Source organism: Haliotis rufescens, unplaced genomic scaffold (genome assembly GCF_023055435.1).
Source record: "Haliotis rufescens isolate VD_foot unplaced genomic scaffold, xgHalRufe1.0.p SCAF_14, whole genome shotgun sequence".
Classification (NCBI taxonomy): Eukaryota; Metazoa; Mollusca; class Gastropoda; order Lepetellida; family Haliotidae; genus Haliotis; species Haliotis rufescens.
The window spans coordinates 14,535,088-14,556,672 of record NW_025963824.1 but is presented as its reverse complement, the minus strand read 5'-3'; the positions used below and the strand labels follow the sequence as shown (position 1 = coordinate 14,556,672).

Below are 21,585 nucleotides of genomic sequence, written 5' to 3'. Positions count from 1 at the left end.
ATTTGTGCTGTCTGTACCTGCTTCAGATCTTGTTCCATATGATGCAGACTGAAGATGTATAAGTGAAAGATTGTAGGACTGAGATTGATACACTCACTGCTCAAATCTTTAGGCAGCCCTAGTCATCTTAGGTGCTCTAATACTCTGTACAGAGACTGTGTTCCAGAAACCTATGAATGTTGGTTTGACCACAAACAACCATCCACTCCCTCACCCATCCTACCATCCACACACTCACCCTGCCACTCACTCACTCACCCTGCCTCTCACTCACTCACTCACTCACCCTGCCTCTCACTCACTCACTCACTCACTCACCCTGCCTCTCACTCACCCACCCTGCCACACCCTGCCACTCACTCACTCACTCACTCACTCACCCTGCCACTCACTCACTCACTCACTCACCCTGCCTCTCACTCACTCACTCACTCACTCACCCTGCCTCTCACTCACCCACCCTGCCACACCCTGCCACTCACTCACTCACTCACTCACTCACCCTGCCACTCACTCACTCACTCACTCACTCACTCACCCTGCCACTCACTCACTCACTCACTCACCCTGCCACTCACTCACTCACTCACTCACCCTGCCACTCACTCACTCACTCACCCTGCCACTCACTCACCCTGCCACTCACTCACTCTGCCTTTCACTCACTCACTCACTCACCCTGCCACTCACTCACTTACCCTGCCACTCACTCACTCACCCTGCCACTCACCCTGCCACTCACTCACTCACTCACCCTGCCACTCACTCACTCACCCTGCCACTCACTCACTCACCCTGCCACTCACTCACTCAACCTGCCTCTCACTCCCACTCACTCACTCACTCACTCACTCACCAATCTGCTGTGACTGTCGTACATGTCATCACTGACACAAAGCTTCATCCCTCTCAGTCCAGTTTATCTCTCCCAACTCAGGACTGCCAGATCCCAGACGTCACTGTGGGGGATATGGTTGCTGCGCCCTTTGACCAAGACCCGTCGTGGTACCGGGCCCGAGTGGTCGGGTTCGACGCCGACCGGGCTGACCTGTATTATGTCGACTACGGAGACAACTGCTGGGTGGCTCGAGACCAGCTGAGACAACTCCGGTAGGTGTACACGCTCAGCTGAATGTGTTGCAGATGTTGTCATGCGAATACTGTTTGACATAGCCAAGGAGCTGCACACTTTCCCCATGTGTTAATAGAGACTACTACACTCATTCTCATTAGATACCATTTCTATGCATCAAACCGCCTCCGTGGTCTTGTGGTAAAACGTCCACCCGGAGAGCGGAAGGTCCGGGGTTCGATCCCCGACCGCATCATACCAAAAGACGTTAAAAGATGGTCCTTGTTGTTACCCTGTCTGGAGCTCGGCATTAAGGGGCTAAAAACAAGGACTGGTCGGCTCGGAGTCAGTATACTGTGTCTGAGTGGGGTATTCATGTTAAACTGCGGCATGGTATCTCAGTAGGCTAGCCCTATAAATCGGCATCAGTCCGGACTAGTACAAGCAGCCACACACACACACACACGTGCATGCACGTCGCTATATAAGTGCAATAATCTTGGACGTGACGTTAAACCCCATTTCACCTCACATCTATGCATCGAGTTAACTTTCTGTCGTGGCTAACTGATATATCATCTCAGAACAAAGAGTGTGTTTGTGTGTTTGTGTGTATGGTGTGTGTTTGTGTGCGTGCGTGCGTGCGTGCGTGTCAGTGTGTGTGTCTGCATCTGTGGGTTCATATGTGTTTATGTGTCTCTGTGGGTTTATGTGTGTTTTTGTCTGTATTGTCGTGTGTGTATGTGTGTGTCTCTGTATGTCGTGTGTATGTGTGTTTGTCTGCGTGTATGTGTCTGTTTGTGTTTATGTGTATGTGTGTGTCTCTGTATGTCATGTATATGTGTCTGTGTGTTTGTGTGTGTTTATGTGTATGTGAGTATCTCTGTATGTCGTGTGTATGTGTGTTTGTCTGCGTGTATGTGTCTGTTTGTGTTTATGTGTATGTGTGTGTCTTTTTGTCTGTATGTCATGTGTGTTTGTGTTTGTGTATGTGTGTATGTTTATGTGTGTGTGTCTGTGTGTATTTATGTGTATGTGTGTGTCTTCCTGTCTGTATGTCATGTGTGTGTATGTTTATGTGTCTGTGTGTGTCAGTGTGTGTGCTACTGTGTGTTTGTGTGTATGTGTCTCTGTGTGTTTATATGTATGTGTGTGTCTGTATGTTGTGTGTATGTGTGTTTGTCTGCGTGTATGTGTCTGTGTGTGTTTATGTGTATGTGTGTGTCTTTTTGTCTGTATGTCATGTGTGTTTGTGTTTGTGTATGCGTGTATGTTTATGTGTGTGTGTTTGTGTGTATTTATGTGTATGTGTGTATCTCTGTATGTCGTGTGTATGTGTCTGTGTGTGTTTATGTGTATGTGTGTATCTCTGTATGTCGTGTGTATGTGTGTTTGTCTGCGTGTATGTGTCTGTTTGTGTTTATGTGTATGTGTGTGTCTCTGTATGTCATGTATATGTGTCTGTGTGTTTGTGTGTTTGTGTGTGTTTATGTGTATGTGTGTATCTCTGTATGTTGTGTGTATGTGTGTTTGTCTGCGTGTATGTGTCTGTTTGTGTTTATGTGTGTGTCTTTTTGTCTGTATGTCATGTGTGTTTGTGTTTGTGTATGTTTATGTGTGTGTGTCTGTGTGTATTTATGTGTATGTGTGTGTCTTCCTGTCTGTATGTCATGTGTGTGTATGTTTATGTGTCTGTGTGTGTCAGTGTGTGTGCTACTGTGTGTTTGTGTGTATGTGTCTCTGTGTGTTTATATGTATGTGTGTGTCTGTATGTTGTGTGTATGTGTGTTTGTCTGCGTGTATGTGTGTGTTTATGTGTATGTGTGTGTCTTTTTGTCTGTATGTCATGTGTGTTTGTGTTTGTGTATGCGTGTATGTTTATGTATGTGTGTTTGTGTGTGTTTATGTGTATGTGTGTGTCTCTGTATGTCATGTGTATGTGTCTGTGTGTGTGTGTGTATGTGTGTTTGTGTGTGTTTATGTGTATGTGAGTATCTCTGTATGTCGTGTGTATGTGTGTTTGTCTGCGTGTATGTGTCTGTTTGTGTTTATGTGTATGTGTGTCTTTTTGTCTGTATGTCATGTGTGTTTGTGTTTGTGTATGCGTGTATGTTTATGTGTGTGTGTCTGTGTGTATTTATGTGTATGTGTGTGTCTTCCTGTCTGTATGTCATGTGTGTGTATGTTTATGTGTCTGTGTGTGTCAGTGTGTGTGCTACTGTGTGTTTGTGTGTATGTGGCTCTGTGTGTTTATATGTATGTGTGTGTCTGTATGTCATGTGTGTGTGTTTGTGTGTGTGCATGTGCAGGTACTCAAACAGAGCAAAGGTTTTCTCCTCAACCCACCTCTAGCCATTTAAAAACACAAACACCACCCTTTGTAGTTGTATTATATTTAGATTGTATTCTCATTGTAGCCTTATTGTAATTTGTTCTATTTTTCAGACCTGATTTCCTAAGTCTACCATTCCAAGCTATTGAATGCAAACTTGCTAATGTAACGCCAAAAGGTGAGAGTAATAGAGAATTGCAGTCCTTTCTTTCGCTTCCTTTTCGTTATGTCGATGTACACTTTCTACGCTCCAAAAATATGTCGCCCCTTTAAAAATTGACTCAAGGTCCATTCGCCACCTATGAAAAATATTTTTGACATTCTTCAAATTTCAAAATTGAATATTGAATCAATTTTACCTCATCTTCTCTAGAGCCTTTTAACTCCATTTCCCCCCTCGTTGCATCTATACGCAACGCATCTGAGCGAAATAGCTCTGAGTCTGCCGAGATGGCCTCACCACTTGACAAGCCCATTATAATTCAACCATTTTTGAAGAAGCCTAGAAATAGGGGTAAGGGGGTTGGCAGAATATTTGTGTTTATTTTCGGGAAGCACATGGCAGTAACCCATAAGAAAGAAAAATAATTTTTTATTCATTTATTATTTTAAAAACAAACACACATCAATATTACACTAATTAAGAAATGTTTATGGGGAAAGTGTGGAAGGCGAAGCCACATTTTCTGCATTATGCATTCTGTACGTACGATCAAAGGCAGATAACTCCAGGCACCACAGGCAGACAGGTTGGTTGGTTGGTTGTTTATCGCCGCACTCAGCAATATTCCAGCTATACGACGGCTGTCTCTAAATAATCGAGTCTGGACCCGACAATCCAATGATTAATATTATGACCATCGATACACACAATTAGGATCGATTGACATGCATCAACCAAGTCAGCGAGCCGGACCACCCCATCCCGTTAGTCGCATCCTTAGACAAGCATAGTCGCCTGTTATGGCAGACAGGTGAGGTGATCGGAGATGGGGCATAGAGTCTAATTCAAGACTTTTGTGCATGTAATGTGACCCTTGAAGTTGCAAGTTAGAATTGGTCTTCAGCAACCCATGCTTGTCGTAAGAGATGACTAACAGGATCGGTTGGTCAGGCTCACTGACACGGTAGATGCATGTCATCGTATCCCAATTGTGAAAGTCGATGCTCATGATATCAATCACTGGATTATCTGCTCCGATTATTAACAGGCTGCCATCATATGACTGGATTATTGCTGAGTGCGGCGTTAAAACAAATTAACAGCATCATGCCCATGCCTGAAATAAATAAAGACATCGCAGAAACAAAACCAGTTGATGATGGCATGAACACACATCCACACACATCAACACAGAACACAGGTCCTAATTCTGGTTTTAATTCATGATGATCACTTTGTTGTTATCAGGAGGTAACTGGAGTGAGGAAGCTATCGAGGTTTTCGAGGAGCTGACTTACTGTGCCCACTGGAGAGTTCTGGTGGCGCGGACTGTCCGGTACGAGTCCCGGGGGGCGGAAATGGTACCCTGCTTACAGCTTTACGACACCAATGGAACACAGGTAAATAGCAGGTTCATATACCGTATTCGACGTAAAAAGCACCCCGCTCTAATAAGCGCCCACGGTGACATTTGCTAAGATATAACAATCCCAATTAGCACCCCTTCCGATTGATCAATGTACACAAGACGTATTTATTCGCGTATAATAAGCACTCATGTGTTTTATGCACCCTTAATTATGGGTAATTGAATTATGGAAAAATATATCTGTCGTACATAAATATTTCAGCATAAATAACGATATTTATCTTTCAACTCAGTTTTTTTCACCAAAATAATATTCTAGTAAGAGCCCCCTATTTCTAATTTTGAGAGCGCCCTGGGCGCTTATTACGTCGAATACGGTAACCAATATGCCATACAGGGATTCCAGGTTGAAATCAGTCCCCAGTAACCTTTTTTGTCATAAGATGCGACCAAATGGATCGGGTGGTCAGACTCAGTGGCTTGGTTGATAGTGAGTCATCAATGGACCTAACGACAAGTTGCCCATTACATCAATCACTGGATTGTCTGGTCCAGACTATTATTTACAGGCTGCCGTCGTTTTGCTGGAATATTGATGAGTGCGGTATTAAACACTATAAATGAATACTTGAAAAAATATTAGTGAAATCTTTCTTTCTTTCTTTGTTGTTTAACGCGCACTCAGCAAAATTCCAGCTATATGACGATGGTATGTAAGTAATCGAGTCTGGACCAGTCAATCCAGTGATTGATATCATGAGCATCGAGCCAAAATTGGGATACGATGACATGCATCAACCAAGTCAGCGAGCCTGACCACCCGATCCCGTTAGTCGCCTTTTACGATGAGCATAGTCGCCTTTTATGCCATGGGCAGGCTTAGGTTGCTGAAGACCTATCTTACCCGGATCTTCACGGGTCTCAAATCTTCAAATATTAAAGCTGTACACAGATGACCCAGTATCTGAGGCAGCACCATTTGTCGACCTGCACACCCAGCTGTGCCTTAGCTTGCCAGAAACCTTTTGATCGTGGGTTTGAATCCCTGATTCAGCGGTAGAAACTAATGTTTTTAGTCCACTAGTCCTTATAATGATAACTTATAGTCCTACTGGTCCTTATTATACTTTGACTATTGGGCAGTTTGGCAATTTCTAACACTGACATTCGCCGTGATTATGAGTTTGGGCGTGGTCTAGTGGTAGAGGGTCCGCCCAGAGAGCAGAAGGTCCGGTGTTCAATCCAAATACCAAAAGATGTTCAAAGATGGTACTTGTTGTTACCCTGTCTGGCGCTCGGCATAAAGGGGCTAAAACAAGGACTGGTCGGCTCGGAGTCAGTATACTGTGTCTGAGTGGGGTATTCATGTTAAACTGCGGCATGGTATCTCAGTGGGCTAGCACTATCAATCGGCATCAGTCCGGACTAGTACAAGCAGCCACACACACACATGCATGCACGTCGCTATATAAGTGCAATAATCTTGGACGCGACGTTAAACCCAATTTCACCTCACCTCACCTCATGAGTTTGGGGTGAAGATGTTTTGAATTAGCAGTGATGAAATTGCATGCTATCTAACTATTATATGTGCCTGTTGTAAATGCTACCATGCTTTTGTTTCAGGACATAGATATTAACGAAGAGCTTGTAAAGCGAGGGTTTGCAGAGCAGGTGGAGATGGATGCGCCTGCCACACTTGAAACAGACCTCACATCACAAGAGGTAGCGATGTCGAGTGGTGCATCCCAAACTATGGCTGCGAGTGAGTGCATGGCTCTGCATGGCAGCCATTTTGAATTTTAGTACCACTGGTTCACCAAGGAAACAAATAATTGTCTTTGATTTATATTTCTCGTTAAACACAAATTTGGTGTTTTTTATAAAAAAATATCCAGAAAGTTTTTTTGTTTACTTTTTATAAATTTTCACTTGGTTTTCCAGTGTTTAGTTTAGATTCATCCTATAAATGTTATGAATGGATCCAGGGTCTCTGAGGAGAGGCTAGTAACTTGAAATTGGTGAAAGAACTTAACTAAGGCCACACAAAAAAGTTTCTCATCAAATCCAGATTTTATAATGACATTGTGACAAGACTTTTTTTCAAACAACATTTTGTGAACATGGCCCTGTTTACAAAATGATTAAAAGCTACATTATCCCTGGGCTGTCGTGAATGTATACAACATGGCGGTCTCACAGTAAAGGATAGATAACTCTAATTGAAAACTAAAATCTTAAATGCGGGAAATTTGTAATGGCTGACTTTGAAACCAAGAAAAGAATGCATAGACCCTCAGGTTTAAAATGCCCCGAAGGATGAGAAACATTTGTTTTTTTCTTTTTTGGCCTCTTTTGGCTTCTGATTTTGAAATAAGAGCCAGACTCTCTGGATCCAACTACGAATGTGACCCAATCATCAAATTGAATAATAATGTTCATGTGTTGAATCTGCTGTGTGAATTCTCCCATGTTTAAGCATGAAATCAGCTCATAGCAGTTAGATCTAGAAATCATGTCATCAAGATTTCATTCATCGTAGTATGTACTTAATATTGTCATAGTTTGGATGAAAAGGATTCATTTTTCATTGCTATTTCTCAAGTAGACTGAGAAAAATCACCAAATTTCTGAACATGTGACATGTCCCTTGCAACAATAAAAAACAAATACCCCTTACAGCATTATCAGCAATTTTACAGTCTGGGTTGTCTCCCCTAGACTATTAAATTATATGGAAAAACAGATGCCATGGCATTGCTGTATAAATTATAATAAACTAGGGTTTATTTATTTCGCTATTTCTCGAGAACTTGAAGTGTCTTTGTACAGCACTGTCCACCCCACAGCTTCCAGTCACATTTCAGTGTTGAGAAAATATTTCTCTAAGGTTTGTTTCCAAGATGGAGACTCTCTAGGCAAACATCTCATCATTCACTCTTTTAACACTACTGGTCCTCGCAGTGCTGTTGTCTGGTAGACCCACAGCCTCTCCCTACATGTATCACTCTCTCTGGGGGGGTGGTGGGGTAGCCTAGTGGTTAAAGCGTTCACTCGTCACGCCGAAGACCCGGATTCGATTCCCGACATGGGTACAATGCGTGAAGCCCATTTCTGGTGACCCCCGCCGTGATATTGCTGGAATATTGCTAAAAGCGGTGTAAAACCATACTCACTCACTCACTCTCTCTTGGGGGGCAGTCGGGTAGCCTAGTGGTTAAAGCGTTCGCTCGTCACGCCGAAGACCCGGGTTCGATTTCCGACATGGGTACAATGTGTGAAGCCCATTTCTGGTGTCCCCTACCGTGATGTTGCTGGAATATTGCTAAAAGCGGCGTAAAACCATACTCTCTCACTCACTCTCTCTCGGGGGGCAGTCAGGTAGCCTAGTGGTTAAAGCGTTCGCTCGTCACGCCGAAGACCCGGGTTCGATTCCCGACATGGGTACAATGTGTGAAGCCCATTTCTGGTGTCCCCCGCCGTGATATTGCTGGAATATTGCTAAAAGCGGCGTCAAACCATGCTCACTCACTCACTCTCTCTCTCTGGGGATTGATTCCGGGTTAGAACAGGCCCCCAGCTGTGTGACTTGTTGTTTGCGCGTCATCGAACCCTAGTGACACAGGTCTTTGCTCATAATAGCAATCACTGATTGTCCTGGGTTAGTTATGACAGGCTACATATAGCTGGAATGACAATAATGTGTGTGTAAAAACTGTGAAAGGAATGAAAATGGCAAAAATAATTTCTGGAACAAATTATTTTTCACAAAATTCCCAGGCTCCAGCTCTGCTCAGGATAATGTGTGTGGCTTGTATGAGGAGTTATCTCCCTTGAAAGACACCCAATTATTCGCATGGCAGATTTAGCCAAGTCTACGTGTTCGTGTTTGACGTTATTTTCTGTCATGAGCAGGCATTGAAATGCGTGACAATTTGAACACGTAGAAAGTGGGATGTACTTGTCAAAGTCAAAGTCACACACACTTCATTCTTGTTCATCAATAAAGGGGCGGTCAGGTAGCCTGGTGGTTAAAGCATTTGCCTGTCACGCCGAAGACCCGGGTTCGATTCCCGACATGGGTACAATGTGTGAAGCCCATTTCTGGTGTCCCCCGCCGTGATATTGCTGGAATATTGCTAAAAGCGGCGTAAAATCAAACTTACTCACTCACTCACTTGTTCATCAATAAAGGGGCGGTCAGGTAGCCTAGTGGTTAAAGCATTTGCTCGTCACGCCGAAGACCCGGGTTCGATTCCTGACATGGGTACAATGTGTGAAGCCCATTTCTGGTGTCCCCTGCCGTGATATTGCTGGAATATTGCTAAACGCGGCGTAAAACAATACTCACTCACTCAATAAAGAATTTCCTCTTCAGCTGTGGCAAATTAATTACTAGACTGTGCATGACATCCGTCCACAGGTAATGAACACAGATTCCTTGAATAGATTGTTTAGGATGTCTAAGGGTCTGTAATAAGAGCATCTATCTTTTCTAAAAAAGAATTTTTAACTTCCTTTTATTTAATCAAACTGTCCAAATAAAGATAGATATCTTAATATAATGGAGATAGTGTTTATTTGTTGTTTAACGCCACACTCAGCAATATTCCAGCTATATGACAGCGGTCTGTAAATAATCGAGTCTGGACCAGACAATCCAGTGATTGACACCATGGGCATCAATCAATGCAATTGGGATCAATGACATGCATCAACCATATCAGCGAGTCTGACCACCCCATCCCGTTTGTCACCTCCTACGTCAAGCAAAGTCGCCTTTTACAGCAAGCATGGGCTGCTGAAGACCTATTCTACCCCTGATCTTCACGGGTGGAATGGAGATATATTATAAGCTGGATAGTTAATGATGTCAATTTCATAAACTTTTTTTTTGTAATGAAATATTAATTACTTCTTTTCGTCTGATCTGAATTCTTCTGACATTGATAAGGCGGAAACGTATCCACGTGTCTACACCCCTGACACTCTCTCGTCTGACTAACCGCCTCCGTGGTCTAGTGGTAGAGCGTCCGCCCGGAGAGCGGAAGGTCCGGGGTTCGATCCCTGACCGCGTCATACCAAAAGACGTTGAAAGATGGTACTTGTTGTTACCCTGTCTGGCGCTCGGCATTAAGGGGCTAAAACAAGGACTGGTCGGCTCGGAGTCAGTATACTGTGTCTGAGTGGGGTATTCATGTTAAACTGCGGCATGGTATCTCAGTGAGCTAGCACTATAAATCGGCATCAGTCCGGACTAGTACAAGCAGCCACACACACACACGTGCATGCACGTCGCTATATAAGTGCAATAATCTTGGACGCGACGTTAAACCCAATTTCACCTCACCTCACCACCTCTCGTCTGACTTCATTGTACATGGAGGATTAAACACTAACATTGATTTTTCTCACAATTTGCCTGCCAAGGGCATCCAGTTTAAAACCCTAGTAAAGTCCCTGGCGCAGGCTTCAAGGCGGTGTTATGAACTGATGCAACTGATGAATGTCAGTGTAACACACACACAGACACACACCCTCATCCCCCCCGACCATGGACCGCCAGGACTCACAGATCTGTGGTACGGAGGCTGAGCCGTCACTGTCAGGGCTCGATGGAAGGCGTCCTTCAAATATCACTTTGTGTTGTAGTGTTAGGAGTTCAAATCCATCAAGAAATTTGTCATGTGTATGAAATGGTCAGGTTTATCTGTTGAAATGACATCATGGCTGACGGGAAATATTTTCTGAACTTTTCATTTACTTGCAAAATAAGTTTGTATACATTCTTTCACCTACTTTGTTTTTCTATAAACTCTAAAAAATATATTTTTTAACTATTTATATAAATTTTAGCTCAAATCATATTCTTGTTTTTCCGATTTTCTATAAAAATATAATAAATTGTCATTGATGACCAAATGAAGACAAAATTGAGAATATTGACATGTTTTAACTCAAAGTTTGTATCAATGGTTGTTCCTAACTCTGACATGGCAGGTTATACAGACAGATTATACAGACAGATATTCTGAAGAGAAATCAAAGGGGAGGCATTGATCATTAGAATAAATGTTAATGAAAAACTCAAATCAATGTATTGTTTAGAAGTGTGATGATAATGATGATGATGATGATGATGTTGACACTGATGATGACGATGATGATTAGGGTGGTGGTGGTAATGATGATGACGATGACGACGACGATTAGGGTGGTTGTGGTGATGATGATGATGATGATGACGATGATGATTAGGATGGTGGTGGTGGTAATGGTGATGATGATTATGATGATGATGATGGTGGTGGTAATGGTGATGATGATTATGATGATGATGATGGTGGTGGTAATGGTGATGATGATTAGGATGATGGTGGTGGTAATGGTGATGATGATTATGATGATGATGATGACGAGGATTAAGGTGGAGGTGGTAATGATGACGACGATGATGATGATGATGATTAGGGTGGAGATGATGATGATGATGATGATGATGATGATGATTAGGGTGGAGATGGTAATGATGATGATGATGATGATGATGAATTTAATGTAAATGTCCTAATTAAGACTAGTGAGTTATCACTTTAATCAATATAACATGTTGATGATGTTGGGGATCCATGGTTGAAATTGTGATGCACAAAGGGATATTGCTATTAAATTGTACTGTTAATAATGTCTTTCACCTGATGAAGAAGCCAGAAGTAGCTCCGAATGCTGCCACCATAAATATATAAAAAGTTGGTATCCATAAGTGTCATGTATTCATGTTCTTCAAACTTCTAAATACCTGTCAAAGACTTTCTGCTGTTAAGAGACACAGAATATCATCATGTTAATGTATTTGCCTCACATCTGCTCATTGTTGCTCATAATATCAATCACAGGATTGTCTGGTTCAGACTCAATAAAATACAGCCTGTGGCATCATATAGGTTTGACATTGTTGAGAGTGGTGTCATACAAAAAATAAACAAACAAACAGATCCGGAAATAACCCATGTGATTCTAAATAGCTCCTCCAACAATGTAGGCCGAGGGAGTTACGCGGGACACATCAGCACGTTCCGTGAGTGGGCATGGCCACCTGGCTCCACACACATCGGTATCTGATTGTGTTGACTCGGGCGTGTTGACTGTAGTTGATACTCTGCCTAGCCTTGCATATTGTAGGATCAAGCCCTGACCAGTCAACCTCCGGACCCGGAGATGTGGGGATTAGGATGAGGCCGTTATTGTTTTATTGCTCACCACCAACCCTATGTTGTCAGCAATACCGTATTCGACGTAATAAGCGCCCTGCTCTAATAAGCGCCCACGGTGATATTTTCTAATATATTAGCTAGTGAAGAATCCCAATTAGCACCCCTTCCGATTGATCAATGTACACAGGACTTATTTATTCGTGTATAATGCGTATGTTATATGCATTCTTAATTATGGGAAATTAAATTCTGGAAAAAATATTTCTGTCATATATAAACATTTCAGGCTGCCAGCATTAACCTCGAAATTTACAATCTTTCTACTCTGTTGTTTTTACCAAAATAATATTCTAATAAGAGCCCCCTATTTCTAACTTTGAGATCGCCTTGGGCGCTTATTATGTCGAATACGGTAATGGGAATTATTTTAAATTTTCTTTTTTTATATACTGGTATATATTTTTTGGATGATACATATCACATGCAGAAATAATGATGGAAAATATCTTACTGAATCATTATATTATTTTGAAACAATACTGTCAGCATGCTGTTTTAAACTCAAGATATTATCCTTTTGTTTAATCACTGTGGGGATTCTGGGTCGGTCCCCAGCCTGTGCTTGTGCGCAGAGACAAAGTAATGATTCGGATTGTCAGATTCGGTGACTTGGTTGATTGTGTGTCATAGATCCCCACTGGCGTGGGAGATTGTTCATGATATCAGTCACTGGTTTTTCTGGTCCGGGCTTGATATTTACAGATGGTCATATGACTGAAATGTGTGGAGTTTACTGTTGTTTAATCTGTGATATTTTTACACAGGTCAGGATTATTAATCAAATAGATCTAAAAAACAACATTTTAAAAAAAGAAGCTGATTTTGCACCTTTTAACACTAAATACCCTGAGGTGGAACAAACTATTTCAGAAAAACAAAAATTTGACCTTACGGACCAATATCAGCATGGTGGGATTTATCCCCCTTGTTGATGAGGCTGGTCAGAATTGATCAAAGGACACACATCACATCAAAATATAAATCACTGTTGACTGGTCACTGCTGGTCCCTTGTCCAGCGAGTACGTGGAATGTGAATGTATACAATACCTCGTAGTTTCTCTCTAATTCGGGGAAGTGGCCATCATTGGCTTAGCGCACGTGACACGTTGTTTTGTTATGTCGGAACTTCTGAGGGAGAATTGCGCCTTTTCTTGTTTAATGTTGACACAGAATAGTGATAGACCTGTGTCTGCATAATAGACTCACAAGGGTGAATAGACATTCGACCGTCACTTAAAGCTGTGCCGTAGAACTGGTGTTTTGAGAGATAGACATTCATCATCATCATCATCACCATATTACTTTCATCATAATCATCATCATGATATGACCTTCATCGTTATCATCACTATACTGAATTGTCAGTCCACTAGATTTTAAATTTAGTTTAAAATAAAATTGTTTTGTTTTAAATAGCTCAGTAACTCTCCAATTCAACAAGACGTGGACATACCTGAAACATCCTTTAGTCAACTTTTTGAGACACTTAGGTTGATGAATTACGACATCTTTGTCATCATTGTCTGTTTTTCGTTCAGGGCAGACTTTTGTTTGGTTTAAAAAAAATTACCAAAAAATTCAGGTCAAAATTTATTTTAAAAAATTCCAATTTCGATTGCTATTTTATTTATTACCTCTTGCAAATTCATCATAACTTGTTGTGTTTTGAAGTTTTTGAGATAAATTTCAAACAGGTTTTAGTCATAGTATTTTAAAAAATTATTTCAATTGATATCAACAGTAAATGAGGTGTTATTTGAATATTTTACTTATTTCTGGTCTGTGGAATGAAAAAAAACTGCATTTTGTTTTTTGTATTGTTTCACATGCCAATTTTTTTTAAGTTGTCGGATTCGAAAAAAAGGTGAAAAAAGTCTGCCTTACTTGTTTTAGTCAGTTGGCTAGGTAGGTGTGTGATGTACTAATGTTATTTGATGGATGGCTGGACCACTTCAGGACCACCCCGGTATTGATGTGTGGTCGTTGATGTGACGAACCCTTGCATGCTTTAGTTCATCATTACATGCGACGGTCGGAGGTCAGGTTGAAGTAGGATCGAGGGAACTGCTTGATGATGGCAGTGCATGCACCTGTGTGTGTATCTCAGTACAGGGTATTGAACATCTCCACAGAAGAATCAAATTAGAGTAGAAGGAAATAGGTTCCTGTAAATTTAATCAGTGAATGTTTTGCGGAAATTAGCCTAATTTTTTAGATATCAAGCAACTTACTTTGGTGGTGCTCGTTTGTCATTTTAATGTTAGGATATTTTGACCCATTTTTGGAAAGAAATGTATCCAGTCAATATTTGGAATACATCTAGACACATTCAGTTGATTTTGTGTACAGTGAAAATCAAAACCCCATTATATGGAAACCTTAACCCCAATATGTGGAAACCTCAACCCCATAATATGGAAACCTTAACCCCATAATATGGAAACCTCAACCCCAATAAGTGAAAACCTCAACCCCATAATGTGGAAACCCCAACCCCAAATGTAGACCTCAACCCCAATATGTGAAAACCTCAACCCCATAATGTGGAAACCCCAACCCCAAAATGTAGACCTCAACCCCAATATGTGAAAACCTCAACCCCATAATGTGGAAACCCAAACCCCATAATGTGGAAACCCAACCCCCAATATGTGGAAACCTCAACCCCATAATGTGGAAACCTCAACACCATAATGTGGAAACCTCAACCCCATAATGTTGAAACCCCAACCCCATAATATGGAAACCCCAACCACATAATGTGGAAACCCCAACCCCATAATATCGGAACCCAAACCCCATAATATGGAAACCTCAACCCCATAATGTGGAAACCCCATAATGTGGAGACCTCAACCCCCTAATGTGGAGACCTCAACCCCCTAATGTGGAAACCTCAACCCCATAATGTGGAAACCCCAACCCCATAATGTGGAGACCTCAACCCCAATATGTGGAAAACCCATAATGTGAAAACCACCAACTATATAATCTAGAAAACCCAACCGTATACCACACATAGCTAAACAACCCTAAGTATGTAGACCCCTGAACCCACACTCGCACCTGCTAACGCTCACATACATGCTCCTACAAAACCAGCGACCACACCCAACACTCACACCCACACCCAACACCCACACCCTCGCTGCCAGTTTCTGTCAGACAAATGTCCTTTAAGAAGTTCCAGTGATCATATTGTGACATTCAGTTTTCCAACAAAAGGAGTATAATAACTCATTCTATCTAAAATCAATATATAAAATCTCTGTTGTGTAAAAGTCAGTGCACAAAGGAAAGAGTTCCACTTCAGATTCACATCCGTTCATTAAAACATTTTGGTGAAGTTTGCTAACAGTAACACCCCTTGCCTCCCCACCAGATCAATGTCCCTGAATATCCCCATTTCAAAAGGCAGCAGTCTGGAGAGGGAATTCCCTGCCTCATGCAGCTCTGCTATAAATGGACGCTGTATTCATTACTTTCCGTCTGCTCTCTTGCGTCTGCTGTGCAAGTATTGACCTATTTCAGCCAAGACAGACAAATTATCTGGATGAAATTAACAGTTATCGTGACTAATTACACATTCTCTTGGAATTTTGCGACCGATAGTACTTCCATTGTAAGCTATGGCTTTTTTGACTGGGCTATTGACGTTTTGAGATTGTCGTCTGCCGAGGCTCAGTCCATTGGTTCAGCGGGTATGGACACTGCCCATGTATCGCAATGAATTAACCCTCTGCTCTATTTGAGATATTAATGGAAACTTCTAGCAGGTTTCGTCAGAATACCACAAAATGTCGGACACCAGGCACATGCACGTGGAACGATAATTGTCAGATGTGAAAGAAAATGTTGGATATTGGTGTGTGCATAGGGATCGTAACATGTGCTGTCATCACTCTGTTTGTTTGGAGGTGGATGTTTGATGACCAGGTAAGCCGCGTGTCGGGTCTGCTTGGAGGAGGTAGTAGGAATGATGTAATGGGGGTAGCATGAAATCAGTGCATCTGTCTTGTAAATTGCCTCCCCCTGTTTGAGATAATTAGCAAGTCTTGAAAATGCATTCTACTTATTTTTTTGATATGTAAAATGATCCTGATAACATTTTGTCACATGCAAAACAATAATGATTTGAAATAATGATTTGGATGGTTTTATGTCTATGTTGTATAGGTTTTGTATCATTAGTACAGAGCTGTTTGTATGATATGTATGATGTGGTTATACGTCTGCAAATCCCATTATGTTCAACCTCCACATAGTGGACACTGTATATACTGGACACTGTATATACTGGACATCTTACTAGTATGCACATATGATAATCAAATGTATTCGCATTACACTTCAAATAAACCATTATTGGACAGTATGGTCAGTGCATGTGCAACCTCTCAAAAGCAGGCATTGCATTAACTGGACACTGCTTAATATGGAGATGATGCCAGACAGTAGTATTTTCAACTGAAACATTATGTTTATGTCAATCCTGTTGTGGCTAGACAGTAACATTGTTAAAATGATTGAATGTTTAATTTAAAACTAAACTACCGTACTCAGTGTATTAAGCACCCTGCTCCAATATTAAGCGCCCCTGCCCGATTTCGACAATATAAGTAATCCATATAAGGCCAAAATTTTCATGACTATTCATATTTTGTTGTGTGTATCACAAATTTTTAGCTCACCTGACTGCACACAATGGTTCAATGTCTGCACAATATGTTAGCCCTGTCCATCATGTGTTGTCTCCTTATAAATATCTTTTTCATGAACCACTGACCCAATAAGGCTGAGACTTCACATACTTGTTCCCCCCAATGAGGGGGCATGGGTGGCCCAGTCGTCTAAGGCGCCGCGATTCACTGTGCAGAGTTGTGTCCCTTGGGCACACCAGAAACCTATGATTGGGTTCGAATCCCGGTTCGCCCCGATTATGTTTCTAGGTTTGTCAGCACCATACCCGTGCTCGTGGGTTTCACCGAAGTGGTAAACGTCCGAGACCTGCATTACTTCGGGCTTTCCTCCCACATTAAGCTGACACGCCGTGATATAACTGGAATACTGGTTAAAGCGGTGTCAAACGAAACTCACTCACTTCCCCAATGATGACACCTAAATTTGTTTAGGAGGTTTGAATCAGATTTTTAGTGTGGCCATATTGAAAACCTCTTTGTGGTCACTTTTCAAAATGTCGTGAAATTTGGTCCTTATGTAGTTACTAGTGGGGCTCAAGATATGTGTTCTGTTTTTCATGATATAAGTTTTGACCCTTATTTGACATTTGACCATGCAACTAAATTCTCTCAAAATGTAATTCTTTGCACTGGAAACGTCATCTGCTAAGAAACCAATGGATCAATGAAAGTTGAAAGTTCATGTCTTGTTCTTGTTCCCTCTCGGGCTGGGACGGGTAACTCGGGTACTCGGGTCGGGTGGGTCCTGAGTAGGACCCGGGTACCCACATGACTACCCGGACCCGTGGTTAGTCACGTGACATACTGTTTAATGAAATTAACAATAAAACTCAATGGTTGCACTACAAGTATAGCTAATGTTCACATTTCTTTCTCACTATGCAAGCATTCGTTCTGACTTTTATATGTTCAAGTAAGGATAAAGCGCCTATCAACTGCAGTGTATGCATGACATATATCTAAATAGTTATTGCCAGGGCTGCGGTAAAACAATTCCCATTCGGACATTTTGTACCCAACTCTTGCGACCTATAGCAGGTATCCGGGTAGGGCCGGGTAATAGAGTGTTGGGTACCGGGGTAGTAAATTTGGATTCGTCCCAGCCCTAGTTCCCACCAATGATGACACCCCAACTGATCAAGAGGTTTGAATCTGATTTACAATATGGCCGCCACTGCAGCCATATTGTAAAAACTATATTTTACATCACTGAGTCATATTTGTTGAAAATGTAATGAAACTTGGTATGTGTAGGTTATAGCAGGGCTCAACACATATGTTCCACTTTTTACGATATTGTAAAATTTTACATTGATTTAGCCCGTAGTTTCAAATTTCTATGGATCCTTATGGCCTGCAGTAAATGTACATGTGAGTTTATTTGTCACAATAAGGTGCAGTTATTTAAATGTAGGCCTGAAGAGTTGAGTCAGGGCCTGCAGCTTCTGAAGTCTGTGGGTCCTGATGGCGGCCTGGCAGTCTTACTTATTTCAAGGTCCAGGGTTTGATCCCCGTCCGCGTCATACCAAAAGATGTTAAAGGATGGTACTTGTTGTTACCCTGTCTGGCGCTCGGCATTAAGGGGCTAAAACAAGGACTGGTCGGCTCTGAGTCAGTTTACTGTGTCTGAGTGGGGTATTCATGTTAAACTGCGGCATGGTATCTCAGTGAGCTAGCACTATAAATCGGCATCAGTCCGGACTAGTACAAGCAGCCACACAAACACACACACGTACATGCATGTCGCTATATAAGTGCAATAATCTTGGACGCGACGTTAAACCCCATCACCTCACCTTATTTATTTCAAACACTGAAGTGCTCAGGTTTCTACCATTGTTGATGGTAATTACTCACAATGTTTGCTGTGACAATTAAATAATTGTTTTAACTGACTATACTTATGACGTGGCATTATAATATCTTTTGACTTGTACGAGTATATTGTCATATATGTTCAAAATGTGCCTGATAGTTATATCTTTCCAATCAGCTGAAAACGATTTTCTCATAGACTATGCTAATGAAATATGTAATGTCAATTCAATAGTTTTGACCGAGATGTCTTATTATGATATTGGTAACCTTTAACTAGATGAATGTATTATTTGCAGTAGGAAAATATATGTTGAAAAATGTATTGTGCTGGATATAATTGTGATTGTCTTTGGAATAAATTGGTATGAAAGAAGTAATATGATTTATAAAATGTCAGGCATTTATTCAGACTGTAATTTAAATCACGATCTGTTGGTCAATGAAAATAGATCGTCTGTGGTCAGGGAGAGAGTTAGGTGGATTTTACACCTCTTTTAGTCCATTCCAACTGTGTCATGGTCAGGGAACCAGAAATGGTCTTCACACTGTACCCATGTGGGGAATCAAACCCGGGTCTTGATGAGCGAACACTTTGACCACTGGGCTACGCCACCTTTCCTTGTACAGTGGTGGGTGGGGAGTGGGTGGGATGTGTGGGTAGGGAGTGGGTGGGGAGTGGTGATCAAGTGGGTGAGGAGTGGGTGGGGAGTGAATGGGATGTGTGGGTAGGGAGTGGGTGGGGAGTGGTGATCAAGTGGGTGGGGAGTGGGTGGGGAGCGGTGAGTGGGTGATGAGTGGATGGGGAGCGGTGAGTGGGTGGTGAGTGGATGGGGAGTGGTGATCAAGTGGGTGGGGAGCGGGTGGGGAGTGGTGATCAAGTGGTTTGGGAGTGGGTCGGGAGTGGTGATCAAGTGGGTGGGGAGCGCCGAGTGGGTGGTGAGTGGATGGGGAGCGGTGAGTGGATGGGGAGTGGTGATCAAGTGGGTGGGGAGTGGGTGGGGAGTGGTGATCAAGTGGGTGGGGAGTGGGTGGGGAGTGGTGATCAAGTGGGTGGGGAGTGGGTGGGGAGTGGTGATCAAGTGGGTGGGGAGTGGGTGGGGAGCGGTGAGTGGGTGGTGAGTGGATGGGGAGCGGTGAGTGGGTGGTGAGTGGATGGGGAGTGGTGAGTGGGTGGTGAGTGGATGGGGAGTGGTGATCAAGTGGGTGGGGAGTGGGTGGGGAGTGGTGATCAAGTGGGTGGGGAGTGGGTGGGGAGTGGTGATCAAGTGGGTGGGGAGTGGGTGGGGAGTGGTGATCAAGTGGGTGGGGAGTGGGTGGTGAGTGGATGGGGAGTGGTGATCGAGTGGATGGGGAGTGGTTAGGGAGTGGGTGGGGAGTGATGAGTGGGTAGGTAGGGTGTGGGTGGTGAGTGGGTGGGGAGCGGTGAGTGGGTGGTGAGTGGTGATCGAGTGGATGGGGAGTGGGTGGGGAGTGATGAGTTGGTAGGTAGGGAGTGGGTGGTGAGTGGGTGGGGAGCGGTGAGTGGGTGGTGAATGGTGATCGAGAGGATGGGGAGTGGGTGGGGAGTGATGAGTGGGTAGGTAGGGAGTGGGTGGTGAGTGGGTGGGGAGTGGTGAGTGGGTGGTGAGTGGTGATCGAGAGGATGGGGAGTGGTTAGGGAGTGGGTGGGGAGTGATGAGTGGGTAGGTAGGGAGTGGGTGTGGTGATGAAGTGGGTGAGTGGGAGTGGGTGCCGAATGGTGAGTGGGTGGGGGTGTGGTGAGTGGGTGGGGTGTTAGGAGTGGTGATCAAGTGGGTGTGGAGTGGGAGTGGGTGGGGAGTGGTGAGTTGGTGGAGGTGTGGTGAGTTGGTGGAGGTGTGGTGAGTTGGTGGGGTGTGGTGAGTTGGTGGAGGTGTGGTGAGTGGGTGTGGAGTTGTGAGTGGGAGTGGGTGGGGAGTGGGTGGGGTGTGATGAGTGGGTGCGGAGTGGTGAGTGGGTGATCCACGTGGTGGGGATACAGACATGTTGAGTCAGTGAATGTTGTATATGGCTGCAGCCTCAATATTCAAGCTGTATCTCAGTGGCCTATAAATAATCGAGTCTGGACCGGACAAACCAGTGATTGACAGCATGAGCAACAATTGTTAGTGGTGAGGTGAAATGGGGGTTAAAGTCGTGTCCAAGATTATTGCACTATATAGCAACATGTGTGGGTGCGTGTGTGTGCTAGCCCAATGAGATACCATGCCGCAGTTTCAACATGAATACCCCACTCAGACACAGCATACTGACTCCGAGGCGACTGGTCCTTGTTTAGCCCCTTAACAACAAGTACCATCTTTTAACATGTTTAGGTATGACGTGGCCGGGGATCGAACCACAGACCTTCCGCTCACCGGGCAGACGCTACCATTAGAACGCGGAATCAGTCAGACACATTGACACACAGTCAACAAGTCATGAGTGAGTTGGATTTTTAAGCTGCTTTCAGCAATATTGAAGCAACATTGACTGGGACACCAGAAACAGGCTTCACACATTTTACCCTTTTGTGGAATCAAACCTGGGCCTTTGGCATGAAGAGCGAACACTTTGACCACAAGGCTAGCCCATCACCGCTGCCAAGTCATGACGAATGTTATGGTGATGGTGATAAAGGGTTTCAGAGGTCAGAGGTCAGAACCCATGATGAGGAATCTAATCATGTGACCCTTCTTGCCGTTATGATGTCCTTGTGGTGGTGCTGGTGCTGATGTTGTTGTGATGACAAAAAGTGCAGCTGCTGGTGGTGTTGGCAATGAAAGCAGTATTGATGATACTAACGATTTTGAATTAATGCCATACATCTACATTCACAGAAATTAAGACATGTAAAA

At 43.0% G+C, this 21,585-nt stretch overlaps 1 protein-coding gene across 7 annotated transcripts in view; it reads left to right on the top strand.

Moving 5' to 3' along the window:
* Positions 1-21,585, top strand: part of LOC124124414 (titin-like) — a 158,951-nt gene that overhangs the window by 69,699 nt on the left and 67,667 nt on the right. For all 7 annotated transcript variants that reach the window (XM_048395765.1, XM_048395768.1, XM_048395769.1 and 4 more), the window contains 4 exons: positions 938-1,110; positions 3,518-3,582; positions 4,816-4,967; positions 6,563-6,661. In XM_048395765.1, the coding sequence (XP_048251722.1) occupies positions 938-1,110; positions 3,518-3,582; positions 4,816-4,967; positions 6,563-6,661 (489 nt within the window). The remainder of the gene's footprint in view (positions 1-937; positions 1,111-3,517; positions 3,583-4,815; positions 4,968-6,562; positions 6,662-21,585) is intronic.